At 42.0% G+C, this 14363-nt stretch overlaps 1 protein-coding gene across 13 annotated transcripts in view; it reads left to right on the top strand.

Moving 5' to 3' along the window:
* Positions 1 to 14363, top strand: part of PTPRM (protein tyrosine phosphatase receptor type M) — a 665945-nt gene that overhangs the window by 409896 nt on the left and 241686 nt on the right. For all 13 annotated transcript variants that reach the window (XM_053243122.1, XM_053243114.1, XM_053243112.1 and 10 more), the window contains 2 exons: positions 4999 to 5272; positions 6309 to 6345. In XM_053243122.1, the coding sequence (XP_053099097.1) occupies positions 4999 to 5272; positions 6309 to 6345 (311 nt within the window). The remainder of the gene's footprint in view (positions 1 to 4998; positions 5273 to 6308; positions 6346 to 14363) is intronic.

Raw genomic sequence — 14363 nt, 5'->3', positions numbered from 1 at the left:
CTTCAGCATTTCAACAGCTGCTACAGCACAGTAGCACCCTTAGCAGCATCAAGCATAGCCATAAGCTCAACCACAGCAACATCTTCAGCCACATTTTGATTCAATACACCTTGCAATGCAGATTGCATAACAAACCAGAGCAGTGAGTGAAGCACAAGTTAGTCTCAAGGCCAGACATGAAGATCATCTTACAGCAATCACCAAATAAATAAATATTTATTTATTGTTAAATTTATATACCGCCTTTCATTCAAACAATCCCAAGGTGGTTTACAGCAAAATTTAAAAACACGATTGTAAAAAAGACACAATTAAAATATTAAGCTAAAAATATAAAACAAATCTGATTAAAAATTTAAAACAAAAGCATAAAAGCAATACAAAGTACAAAGAGCAGCAGCAGAGACAATCAAATAAAAGCCTGGGCAAAAAGCCAAGATTTTACACTCTTTCTAAAAGTTGTGATAGAGACTGAGGAGCGAATAGCCACCGGGAGAGCATTCCAGAGTCTGGGGGCAGCAACAGACATAATAAACACAGAGAGAGAACTGAGCTGCCACTGTTCATTTCTTGCCACAACACTATCTCACAAACAAACCAAACTCAGGCAGGCACCCAAGTTCTGCTTTTGTCAATCTGAGATCTAGCAAAACCAGATAGTTATAGCAGCAGTAGCGCAGCAAGCACTTCATACTTAGCACTAAGAAAACCACAAAATCAAACTTACCTTCCTGCCTGCCTGCCTTCCTGCCACGGAGAGACAGGACAGATCAGTCATGGCCTTATGGACCCATGGTCTGACAAGAAACAAAGCTTATATACCATGAGAAGAACTCTTCTTTCTCATCTTCTCCAGTGTGCATCCCTGCCTGCCTACCTGCCTGTTTCTGGATAACACAACCATCTCAGATTGGTGCTGGGCTCCCTCTGATCTTGGACCATAATAAAGATGATTGGTTGACAGCATAATAGATGGGTCGGTGCACCATTCCATCCCATCATTGCCCATGGTGGTGGCGCGTGTGCGCATGTGTGCATGTGTCAGCAGCATTAACGGGAAGAATGTGACACATCTGGTTTTGGATTTACCCATGGCAGGTTGAACTGCCAGTGGTGTTCCAGTGGGTGGGGGTGACCATGAATCACTCACCCTCCATGGCCAATTCTGGATAGCCCAGTTGGGAGGGGGGTGTAGGCCTGAGGTTGGCCTTCAGGAAGACCAGCTGCTTCACCAAGTAAGCATCCAAGTGTGCACAATGGGTCATCACCACATCCCCAGCAATGGAGAATGCCCTCTCACTCTGGATGCTGGTTGGAGGCCATGAGAGGAACCCTCTGGCAACCACCACTAAGTCCGACCAGACTTGGTGATGCATTGCCCAAAACCGGATCGGCTCCATCTCTTGGCATGCCATCAGGTGCTGCAGAACACACTGCTTAGCACTGCTGCAATGCTCAATGTGCTCCTTCTGTACCCCTGGCAAAGCACCAAGGAACCCCTCTGTGAACCACCTGGTGGAACACTAAGGCAGAACTACCAGCTCACTTGACCCTGCCAGGAACACCACACTGCTGGACCAGGAAGTTGTGGTGATTCTGCTGTTAGGGGTGGACTGTGCACTAACAGTAGGCACTAAAGCACACTCCTCCTAGTTCCACCTCAACCTCAACCTCCTCTCCTCTGCTCACATAATTTCTTCAACCAGGAAGTCATCCACTTGAGCAGCTGGTCAGGGGTAACTGCTTTGCCCTTCATCCTTGGGTCATGTAGGCAGAATAAAATATCACTGCCAATGCAGCCAAGATTGTCCTGAGCCAATCCACCACTCCAGGCCCCAGCAAACCTGCCTTGCGTGGACTGGAGCTCACCCATTGTCTTCTTGAGGAGAAGAGTGGTGGGCAAAACCTGGTTCAGCATTGCTGTCTTGGTAAGCAACAAATAATGGCTGGAGTACTAAGACAACCTCGGAAATGAGCGCCCATTCCTGTTTGGATAAGTTACACACTTTCAAGCCGCATTTCCTTACCAGGGCGTGGATGGCTGGCTCTTGCTCCTGCAGGCATTGGAGCAAGAGAAAGGTGGAGTTCTACTGGGTCTGAACATTCTGAGTGATCAGATGTTCAGGTAGACCCAGCTCAAGCTCCGTCTCCTTTAGCATACACATATCGTTTTTGCTCTGGTAGGAGAAAGCTGCTGTCTTGTGGCACCTGTCCACCAGAGCAGTCGTGGCAACAACAGAGTGGCACCCAGTGCCTTCAGCAGGGATGTCTCACTTGGCCGCAGCCCCAGAAGGGCCAAGCACATCCCATACAACTAGGTTCAGCGTATGCACCACACAACGGATGAACACAAACTGCTGGCTGCCCTTGTTATGTTTGCAGCATCGTCATTCACATGAACTCTCAGCAAAGGTTTTGCTTCCTGGACAGCCATCCCTCCACCTGGCGATCCATAAGAACAGCCCTGCTGGATCAGGCCCAAGGCCTATCAGGTCCAACATCCTGTTTCACACAGTGCCCCGCCAGATGCATCTGGAAATCCCACAAATGAGGTGAGCTGTTGCTCACATGCAACTGGTATTGAGAGACATCGTGCCTCTGCAGCTGGAGGTGGCCTGTAGCTACCAGACTAATAGCCATTGATAGACCTGTCCTCCATGAATTTTTCTAAGCCCCTTTTAAAGCCATCCAAGCTAGTGTCCATCACCTCATCCCATGGCAGAGAATTCTATAGATTAATTATGCGCTATGTGAAAAAGTATTTCCTTTTGTCAGTCCTAAATTTTCCAACCCTCAGTTTCATGGGATGGCCCCTGAAACTGGCCCCTGGTTCTGGTGTTATGAGAGGGGGAGATTCCTCTCTGTCCACTCTCTCTACTCTGTGCCTAGTTTTATAAAACTCGATCATGTCTCCCCGCAGTCACCACTTTTCCAAACTAAAGAGCCTCAGTTGCTGTAGCCTTGCCTTATAAGGAAGGTGCTTTAGGCCCCTGCTCATCTTGGTTGCCCTCTTCTGCACCTTTTCCAGTTCTACAATATCCTTATTCAGATACAATGACCAGAACTGTATGCAGTACTCCAAATGTGGTCGCACCATAGATCCATGGCCAACAACAGCTCATCTGCTGTGTGGTTAGTGTCCAGCACCTCCACATGCAGCACAGCCCAACTATGCTTTGCCGCATGGAAAGAGCTGACCATTCCACCAGCAGCAGATGTCTCCTCACTCTCATGCCCCCACCAGTGTGCCATGAGGGACAGGAAAGCAGTGTGCCTCCCACTGATGCTGGTCCACAGATCTGCAATGAAGTGTATGCTTGTGTTAGGCGCTACTGCATGCAGCAGCCACAACATGTCCTACTTGCACACCACATGGAGGGAGGCCACCACATGCCTGCTGACAGTGGTGCATGAAGGGATTTTATAATCGGAGCAACTAGTAGGATCAGCCGGCATAAGCTGGCATTCTCCAGCACCTGGAATGGCTGGCCATCCAAAGCAATCATCTTGGCAATGACTCAGGTGATTAGATGAGGCTCTGGGCGACCAGACCGCTTGCCCACTGACTGCACCCACTGTGCAGGGAGCAGTGCAGCTGCCTTGCTGCTGCTAGTTGCGGGCACACCAGGCCTTTTTCTGTCAGCAAGAACAGGGGCCCCTGGGTGATTCCACCGCAGGTGCAGCAGCATCGCAGATAATCAGAAGATGCTTGGAGTCCTTCACCCTGCTGGTCTGTACCCCCTAGTCTCACACCATGCTGTCTTCAGTCCTGGACCCTTTCGGTGGTGATGGTAGTATTGAAGCGGCTGGTTTCTTCTGGTGGCCACTGCCGCTGCCTTCGATCCAGGGCTGAGAAGTTCAAGTACTGTTCTTTCTTAGTCTCAGATGGGGGGGGGGGTGCGGGGAGGTCGCACTGCCAACACAGATTGGTGAGGATGGAGAGAGTGATCGGGCTGGGCTAGCAGCAGATGACACCTCCTCCGCTGCCACCAGAAGAGCTTCCCTGACGGGAGAACCTCCTTGAAACACTCAAAACTGCCCGTTTGGAGCTTGAATCATTTCGAACTTGGATCATCTTGCACATCCCTATGAATAGTTAGGAAATTTTAATACTATTTCAGTTCTTCAGTGCTTTCCCATGATTGCAAGAATCAGTTTGCAGCAGGACTGATTTCAGAAATTTTAAGGCAGAGTGCCTTTCTTTTATTGCTGAAGTGTTAATGGCTTCAGCCATTCAGATTCTTCCGAGAGCAAAACCTATGAGTGGTGTTTTTTCTTTATTCCTATTTGAACAGCTGCTCCATTATTACAGCAAAGATCTTATGAGCTACAGTACAGGGGTGGTTTCCAGGTTAGCGTTTGATAGCCTCACCAAAAATAAGCTTAACATTTTTGCCTTTGGAGTACTTATTTTGGCTGTCTGAAAGTGCTCTGTGTTGCTAAATCTGCAGCCAAACAATCATGATTGATCAAAATTTTAAAGAGGTCATAAACAATGATAGATTCAAATACTAACAAGCAAGCTCTCTGGTCAGTTTGCTTCTATTCCTCTTCTCTGTTGTTTTTCTGTACAATTGGGGTAGCATAATTCATCATTCAAACAAGGAAAATGGCTTACAATAGAGAAACTATAGCCCTCATTCCTACTTTCTGGTCAAACATATTTGTAGAGCCTTTTATCATTAATGAAATACATTTTTATATGAGAGTATCCATCTTTCAACCCATTTTATGTGTAAAATGCTTTAAAAAGTTTACAGTGAATATCGTTCTACTTGCTGAAAATAATATATTTTGATGGAAGAAGGGACGTGTATTTTAAATACCAGGATGTAAATCCTAATTTTAATTCACTGTGCTCCTTGCTTTCAGGCTTTATGTGTTTTACCATAAATACTAGATTATATGATTTTAAAATGAGTTTGACTCTGGTACCTTAAATTAACCCACCATTTTTTTCCACACTCCTCCCTCTTCCCACCCCCTCTCATTTGTTAGTGTCTACCAAATCGTCGTTGAGGAAGAACGTCCCCGTAGAACCAAGAAAACAACAGAAATCCTGAAATGTTATCCAGTGCCAATTCACTTCCAGAATGCTTCACTTTTGAACTCTCAGTATTATTTTGCAGCAGAGTTTCCAGCCAACAGTATTCAAGCTGCTGTGCCTTTTACTATTGGTGACAACAAAACCTACAGTGGCTTCTGGAACACTCCTCTTCTTCCTCATAAAAGCTATAGCATTTATTTTCAAGCTGCCAGCAGAGCCAATGGGGTAAGTTCTAGATCTTGGATGGTTGACTGCAATGTCCATATGTGAAAAAGAGCAACAGACTATATTGTATGTATGTATGCATTTATTTATTTATTTATTTAGCCCAAAAGACAAATGGAAAAAGACATAATATTTTTCCATGAAAAGTTACATAGTTACATTCATTACTGGAAAGCAAGGAAAGAATTTCATATTAATGCTCAGGCTAACATTTCTTTCAAAATGACTGCTGTTCTGTTCTCTTTTCATTCTCTTTGTTCTTCCTAAATGATTTTTGTTTTATACTATCTGTCTGGTTGGCTTGCTCAAACATATTACGTTGGTTTACATCAGTTTGAACATCCATTTTCACTCTTGATTGCCCTGACTTAGACACAGACCTTTTGTTTTTCGCTCTCAAACAGTGTAAGAGCAATAAGTTGACTGAACCAAAGTGAAAAGTGCGTAAGAAGGCCTTCCTTTGCAGATCACATTTCATCTTGTTGATTCTTTCTAGAATTGTTTTCCATTTCCTGGGCAGACCTACCCAGAGCCCTTCAATTCCTGATAAGCTTTGGTTTGTCTCCCTTGACAGCAGGGAAATGTTTTCTGCCAAATACCATAATGGCCCCTCTTTTACAGTGCACTGACAGTGCAGAAATGTGAAACACCATTGATTTTTGTTTGCTTTCTTACATTGTCGAGCATGTTGCTTAGAATTGTGAAGCTGACTCTAATAAAAGAAAATATCCCAAGGTCAATGTGTTATCAAAGAAGGGGAAAAGTGCACGTATCATGTCTAATAACATCTCATTCATCTTCTAGGTTAATGTTAAGTGAAGTATTGATGTTACATGTCCAAGTGCATTTTTCTTCAGTTGTCCATAGCTGGGAAATGTGTTGAACTAATGCAGGAGACTATTAAGCATGAGAACAAGCACATAAAGTTGATGCTTTCCTTAGGGCTTAGAAGCAGCTTAAACAGAAGCAATGTATTTCTTTCTGTGCTGTGGATGCAAAACGAGCAAATGACCTTTTCTTTCTTTATCTGACACAGGAAACAAAAATTGACTGCGTCAGAGTGGCTATAAAAGGTATGCTTCAGTTGTGTCTTTCTTCTTGGCCTAAAATTTGTTGACCTTTTTACTAGAATGTTTACATGGTTTAATAAATGTATACAATCCTGCCATGGTACTTTATATTAACCACTTGCATATATAAAGGCATAGCCTTCGCTTAAAGACCATGATTTACATCCAGACTAAATTACTCTCAAGTAATCCTAATGAAATTAAGTATTCCTAGTGAAATTAAGTAACTCCTGAGTAGAACTGTTGAGTAACTTAGTCTGGATGTCAGCCCATGAATGTATTATGAATGCTTTTTTAGCTTATTACATGAACAGCTCCTTTTTCTGATTGTTTTTTGCATGATGTAATGATACATATTTTGGTTGATATAAAAGACACTTGGCCATAGAACAGCCAATAATTGCAAACACACAGTTTGTACACATAAGTTGAAGAGCTTATAAAATAGAAGGTTTTCTTATAAAGTAGAAAATTATATTCTTAATTTCTTTAGTTATTTTTGTAAAAGAAAACTGCAGGGAAGTTTTCATATTCATGATCTATAACAGTGATATCTATTGGGGCTCCTGGACATCTGCTCCAGAAAGCATAGATTTCATTTGTCCTTCCTCTTGCTCATTCTAGTACTGAGAGTTTACTTGAGTTCCTTCTCTGAGCAGGACTGCCAGTAGTACAAGTAGGAGATTGCTAGTGATCTGATGGCCGCCATGTGTGTCCTTGTAACCTTACAAGTGAACTATTGTAAGTAAGTAAAGTAAAGTGTGCCATCAAGTCGATTTCTACTCGTGGTGCCCACAGAGCCCTGTGATTTTCTTTAGTATAATATAGGAGGGGTTTACCATTGCCTCCTCCAACGCAGTATGAGATGATGCCTTTCAGCATCTTCCTATATCACTGCTGCCCGGTATAGTACCAGCGGGGATTCGAACCGGCAACCTTCTGCTTGTTAGTCAAGCATTTCCCCGCTGCACCACTTAAGGTGGCAAACTATTGTAGGATAGTCTATACCAGTATTTACCAAACTGGGAGCCTCCAGATGTTGCTGAACTACAGCTCCCATCATCCCCAGCCACAATAAATTGTAGCTGGGGCTGATGGGATTTGTAGTTCAGCAACATCTGGAGGCTCCCAGTTTGGGAAACATTGGTCTATACTGTATAAAGGTAGTTTGGAATCATCACCTGGGGGTCTATCTACTATGAGTAAGAAGCCAGGATCACATTATATCAGTCTTCCAGTGTCTGCAATGGCCTCCTGTAATCTTCTAAGCATAATTCAAGGTGAATTTAAAACAGAAAGAAATAGGGCTTTAGAAGATGGTTTTGACTTTCAAAGCTCCACTTTGGGACGTATGTAACTAAGACACCACCTCTTTCTATTGAGGACTCTAACGTCTGCAGAGTTCATCATCTTCCCATTGTGAACAAGAGTATGTGTCTGAGAGTTATATTATTTTGATTGCTTCCTAATTTTGGAGTTCCCTTCTTATTGAGGTTCAACAGAACTGATGTCTGAACATCTTCAGAAAGGATGTAACTGTTTTCCTAATAGGGCAAGCTCATGAAAATTTGCCTCACTATAATTTTTTCTTCATTTGTGAAGAAAGACTTTTGCTTTTTAAAATGTACTGTATACCCAAGAGATGGTACTTAACATGCCTACTCCTACTATTATTTACATAGTAGGAGTATTGCTTTTCAATAAAAAAGTTCTGAAAGTGGTTTACTTGGCGGGGGTGGGGGGTGGGAAACAGATGTACCTATGGCACACATCTAATCTAATCTAATGCATATAATTTTCCTAAAAGACTCTGACCATCTACAAAAGAAAATTGACTGTCTCTTTTTTTTCTTTATAAAAAACAGTGTTTGAAACATTGTAAACAAGCTTGTTTAAGAGACTATGATCCTGACAACTGCTTTAGGCACTTAGAAAGACGTATGCAGTTATATTAGGGCTGCTTGCTCTTCCTCCCACTTCTAATAGCAGTTCTCTAAGCCATATTGCATACCAGTTTTGTAACTCCCCAAAGTTCCAAAAGCGGTTTGTCAAGTAATGTTGGGAAACTGCTCTAAAGGAAAAAAGAATCAAAAGCCCTTCTTAGCTCTCAGAGCCATCCACACAGTGTTCTGCATTGCAGCTAGAGTAATTTCCCTAAATCATTATTAGCATTCCTCAGACTGTTTTGTTGACACAAGCACTACGTATTTCATGTAATCGTATCATGCAGTATACTCTTGTCAGCATGATGATACTGTTTTTATTCATTTTTAAAAATAATATACAGGATTATTTAATTTTTGGTGTTCTAAGTGATGATATGATAAAAGTATATGGTCTACATGTGGAAAGTTGAATTCACTCTAAAGTTTACTTGCCAGAACACAAGTGATGTTTCTTCGGTCAACATCTCATTTCTGGTCATGTGGACTTAGGATCTTTTTTGTTCTGGCATTTTTAAAATGAACTATAAAGGGAGGAGAGAGAATTTGGACCAATTTATTATAAATAGATTAACTTGTTAACATCACTTGACAATCTGGGCTTCAAATCCTTAGAAGTTATTCAACCATTTGTTTCAACGTTTCATTGGCTGAACTTTTTTTACTCTTTTTGTTTTGAAAAAGAGAGGGTATTTTCTGCAATGAAATAGCTACCATAGCAACAGATAACTTCAAAGTAGCCTCTTAGGGAAAGGGAAAGAAAGAGATTCAACTTTTATTTAAAACATATGCCAGTTCATTTTATGTTGCGAAAGTATATTTGTGAGCACTTTGTGGAATCTTTGAAAAGTCTGTGGTGTATTCAAAGAGACACCCTGTGAGGCACTAGAAACAAGAATTCTCCAAGCTGCACATTTGGTAAGATTCAAAACTTTTAGGGAATCTGCAAATCATTATTTGTTTTAAAGAACATTGCCTTTATGAAAATATGTATATGATATATTGATTTCCCTAACTATCTAATCTGCAGTACATACATAGTACATAGCATACGTACTTATGACACATGCCAGTTTTCTTCAGTTTAAATAGCTGCAGTTGTTCGACCCATTAAAAGGGATACAAGGAGGAGCATAGACTTAAAATAGAATTGCTTTGAGTACACCAATGATTAGCAGTACTGGAATTGAATTTGCTGTTAGCAAGCAGGTTATTAAGTGTGCTCCAATTAGTAAAATTTAGAGACAAAGCCAAATGTTTTTCTGGTATCAACTCAAAGACAAGTAAAAGAGGTGGATTTGAGACCAGATGTGGTAAAACATGTAAGTGATGCCAGACCAGCAGCTGATCTGGAATAAAGTTGCCAAGCAGATTGGATATGGCAGAACCTACCTTTAGGTGCTGCTGATAAATTACATGTCATCTCTTGTGTCACCTGACTGCACCTTCCCCCACCTCACTTTTCCTCGTAGTTGTAGTGTTGTGAGTCATTGACTTTAGATTCTTCCAAGCAAGGTTTGAGTCCTGATTTGAGAGATAACCCTTTTCCCTTTCTCTTGTCTGAATATCAGCACACAACACTCTTAGGGTGGGTTCAGATGACCCACTGCAAGTATGTTGGAAGGAACTGGAGGTTTCTGGCAAGTGAGCACTCCCAGAGTGAACTGATACTTCCACTCTAAGGGTATGCATGGAACCATCCACAATGGTTTGGTTCAAATTCAAATCAAGTTCAAACCAAGCTACTAGTCCACAAACCAGTTCATGCACTCGAACCAGGGTCGAACTGGTGTGGCCTGGTTTGACCCAGTTCAAGTGCCTTGCTTCTTAAGGGGAATCTGAGAAGGATTCCCCTTTACATGCAAAGGTGATTCCCTAGTTTAAAAGGTGCACAGTTCCGGCCTCCACACGGAGGGTTGTGCCAGAGTTGCCGCCACCGCGGTGCCGCCTTCTTACCAGATCCCCCTTTGCAAGCATAGCCGAACCAGTTTGATTCAAACCAGGCCCAGTTTGTCTCGAACTCATACCAGCCCCCTTTTCTGGAGGGCCAGTCCGATTCGAGCTCGAACTGGTCTAAGTGGGCCGGGCCAGTTTGAATCAAACCAGTTCTGCACACCCCTATTCCATTCTTTTCCTTGTTGTCCAAATCTGCCAATGTCAGTTTCTGCTTGCCACCCAGCATCCTCTGCCCAAATTCAGATGTAGGTTATGAAGACCTGGCGGGCAGGAACCTGTCACTGGCAACTTGACATTGGTGAGTTCAGACAAAACAGAAATGAGTAGAAATACGAGCTCATACTGGAAGTGTGCACTTTTCTTTACTTGTATGGGTTCTTTGGAACCCATTCTGAGTAATTTTAAAGAGATAAATGTTACTTATCTGTTTAAATTTGAGTGGCGGGGAAGGAGTTAAAGTTTCAGAATCAAGAGTGCAGACCAGGGCTGCTCAGCTTCAGTCCTCTTGCAGATGTTGGCCTACAATTCCTATAATCCCTGGCTATTTGCCACTGTTTCTAGGGATTATGAGAGTTGTAGTCCAAAAACAGCTGGGCCCCAAGTTGAGCAGACCTGGTACAGACAAAAACACACAAACCGATATACATGTTCTGTGCTTTCTGATTAGTAACTCCAAGTTGAGATACTATAAGTTTAATTATGGAAAGCAGCACAAGGGCAATGATGTTAATTTAAGTGAGGCAGTCAACAATTAGAACATGTTTATTTTAAGCGTGTAAATAACTCTATCTTTATACTTTATTTTTATATTGCCAGTACCCCACATCTGTCTTCCTTCATACCTCCATCCTGATATGGTCAGTCATACAACAATGGAGCAGGAGAGTGAGGCAAAAAGATGAATAATGATAATAACCCATTAAATACATTAATGAAGGATGGAGTTTTGTGCAGCAAGATATATTGTTTCTGAATGAACTGCATGTGGAGCAGTCTACTCCTGCTATAACGTCTACTGTAACTTGTAGAGTTTGAATTAATTTCATCTTTAAAAAGTCATAAATGTGCCAGCAGTATTACAGACACAAGGAACATTGGGACATTTAGCATCCAAAGCACTTGATCTCCAGAATGAGAGTTGCAGCCATAGCTCAGTGGCGGAGCTCATGTTCTACACAGAGAAGGTCCCATGTTTAATCCCTGCCATCTCCAGGTATGGCTGAGAAAGACCCTCTCTGAAACCTGGAATTCTGCTGCCTGTCACAGATAATACAGAGCTAGATAGACTGTGCTCTGACTCAGTATAAGTTAGGCTCATGTGTTCAACTCAGGCACATGTGAAAACTATGTTCCCCATAGTGCCTGGAAATAGGGTTAGGAATGGCATCCATCCCCTGCACAGTATCCCTCCAGTGGCTGTTGTTGGTGCTGACCTTATGTTTATTTTTTAGACTGTGAGACCTTTGGGGACAGGGAGTCATTTTATTTATTTATATTATGTAAACCGCTTTGGGAACTTTTGTTGAAGAGTGGTATATACATATTAATCATATTCGTATTCATGCCTGCTATTGCAGCCTTCAAGGCAGCAGGATTTTATTATTTTATTTAAAATATTTCTATACCTCCCAAAACTTGCATCTCTGGGTGGTTTACAAAACCAATTATAACTCTGATAGATAAGTCTGATAGATGGCTAACAGCTGACAAGTTTCCTGGGGGTTGAGGAAGACATTTTGACCCATCGGCTCCCCATCATATAATCAGGAGTGCAATAGGGTCAAAATGCAGAAATTGGGCTCAAAAAAAATCCAAGATAAAGTAAAGATAAAGTATGCCGTCGAGTCAGTGTCGACTCCTGGCGACCACAGAGCCCTGTGGTTTTTCTTTGATAGAATACAGGAGGGGTTTACCATTGCCTCCTCCCATGCAGTGTGAGATGATGCCTTTCAGCATCTGCCTATATCACTGCTGCCCGATATAGTACCAGCGGGGATTCAAACTGGCAACCTTCTGCTTGTTAGTCAAGCATTTCTTCACTGCGCCACTCAAGCTATTTTCCTATTTTCAAAAATAGGATAGCTTGCTAAGATCAATTTCAATCAAGCCAAGTTTCTAGCTTTATCACTGGAGCCTCCCTACATCTGTGGACCATACAGAAAACAAGTGGCATGCATTTTGACAGGAAAGGCTTTCTTTCTAGAATGCCTTGGAATGTTAGGTAATGCATGCATTAATTTCTCCTCAATGCTGATTTTATATTAATATCATAAAATAGACAATTCAAATAGGCAGTGATGGGCTGGATGAAAGATAACAAGCTGAGGTGAATCCAGAAAAGATTCTTATTGTGAAGGGTCAGAACTCAGGAGATGATTTTGATCTGCCAGTTCTGGATGGGGTCATACTTCCCCAGAAGGAACAGATATGCAGTCTGGGGGTGTTTCTGGACACACCCCTCTTCCTGGTGTCCCAGGTTGAGGCAGTGGCCAGAGATGTCTTTTAACAGCTTTGGCTGATACGCCAGGTGCATCCGTTTCTTGAGATAAATGACCTCAGAACAGTAGTACATCTGCTGGTCACCTCCAGACTTAATTACTGCAATGCACTCTATGTGGGGCTGCCTTTGTACATCATCCGGAAACTGCAGTTGGTCCAGAATGCAGCAGCCAGGTTGGTCTCTGGGTCATCTCGGAGAGACCATATTACTCCTATCTTAAAAGTTCTACACTGGTTGCCGATAAGTTTCTGGGTAAAATACAAGGTTTTGGTTATAACCTATAAAGCCCTAAACGGCTAAGTCCCTGGGTATTTAAGAGAACTCCTTCTTGGCTATGAACCACTCTGCCCATCGAGATCATCAGGAGAGATTAATCTGCAGTTGCTACCAGCTTGTCTGGTGGCTACTCAGGGACAGGCCTTCTCCATGGCTGCCCCGAGGCTTTGGAACACATTTCCTGATGAAATAAGAGCCTCCCCATCTCTTACAACATTTTAAAAAGCAGTTAAGATGCATTTTGTTCAGCCAGGCTTTTAATTAGATATTATTTTAATTGTGTTTTTAATAGTGCTAACATTTTAAATTTTAATTCTTGTAAAGTTTTAACCTTTTTATTTGTCATTTTTGTTTTGCTGTAAACTGCCCAGAGACTTGCGTTTTGGATGGTATGCAAATATTTTAAATAAATAAATAAATCTGCCACTCTCTGTAATTGCAGTCCACAGCAAACACTTAAATTTTACATTTCAGACCCACAGTTTAGATCTGGTAAGTTGTACCCACCAAAAAAAAAAAAAAAGGGAGTGGGGAGGATTTGCTAGTGATGATTGTGAAGCAAATAGATTTTAAATACTGTGCTGGTCTGTATTAAAGTTATACTCTTCTTTGATTACAGAAGTATTGTTTTACCTTGTTTTAAGAATAGAACCAATGAAATGCAGACCAGAACATATAATTAGAGAGTTATAACTCAGACTGACTCCACTCTGGACTTAGGTTACTATTTGGGCTAGCATTATGGACTAATAGTAAACTTGGGTATTGCATCAAACCTTTTCATAACACTGCTGGACCCTTTAGTCTGTATCATCATTATAATCACCACCACACATAATATCATGGATAAATCCTGTGCTGGTGGCCCTCGTTAACTGTGGCCTTGCACTCATAGTTTCAGATATCCGCAGTTGGGCAATGGAGACCTGACCCCATTATTTGTGGATACAAAAATAGTTAAAATTTGCCTATCCACAGATCCTGGGTGGCCAAAATTACCCATGAGATCATTTCCAGCCACCATTTTGCTTAATGGAGCCATTTTGTGGCTCTTTCTTTTAAAAAAACCAAAAACAATCCCCCATGATTTTTCATGGAAAATTGGCAAAATTGGGGGTTTGGGGGCATTGCTGTGACAGTTTCAGACTGGGAGAGCATGGCACAGTATGTTATTTCATTTATTTCTGCTTCCTCCCATCTTTTTTGACCCCAAGGAACCTAACCCCCAATTCCCATTCAAGATCTCGTTATCCATGGTTTCATTATATGTGGTTGTAGGTGAGAACAGAACCCGCATGGATAACGAGGTCCACCTGTACCAATATAATGTGATTTAAGCAGTAGAT

This window comes from Hemicordylus capensis, chromosome 4 (genome assembly GCF_027244095.1).
Source record: "Hemicordylus capensis ecotype Gifberg chromosome 4, rHemCap1.1.pri, whole genome shotgun sequence".
Taxonomy (NCBI): Eukaryota; Metazoa; Chordata; class Lepidosauria; order Squamata; family Cordylidae; genus Hemicordylus; species Hemicordylus capensis.
Note: the sequence above shows the minus strand (reverse complement) of the source record. Positions and strands in the feature narration are given on the sequence as shown.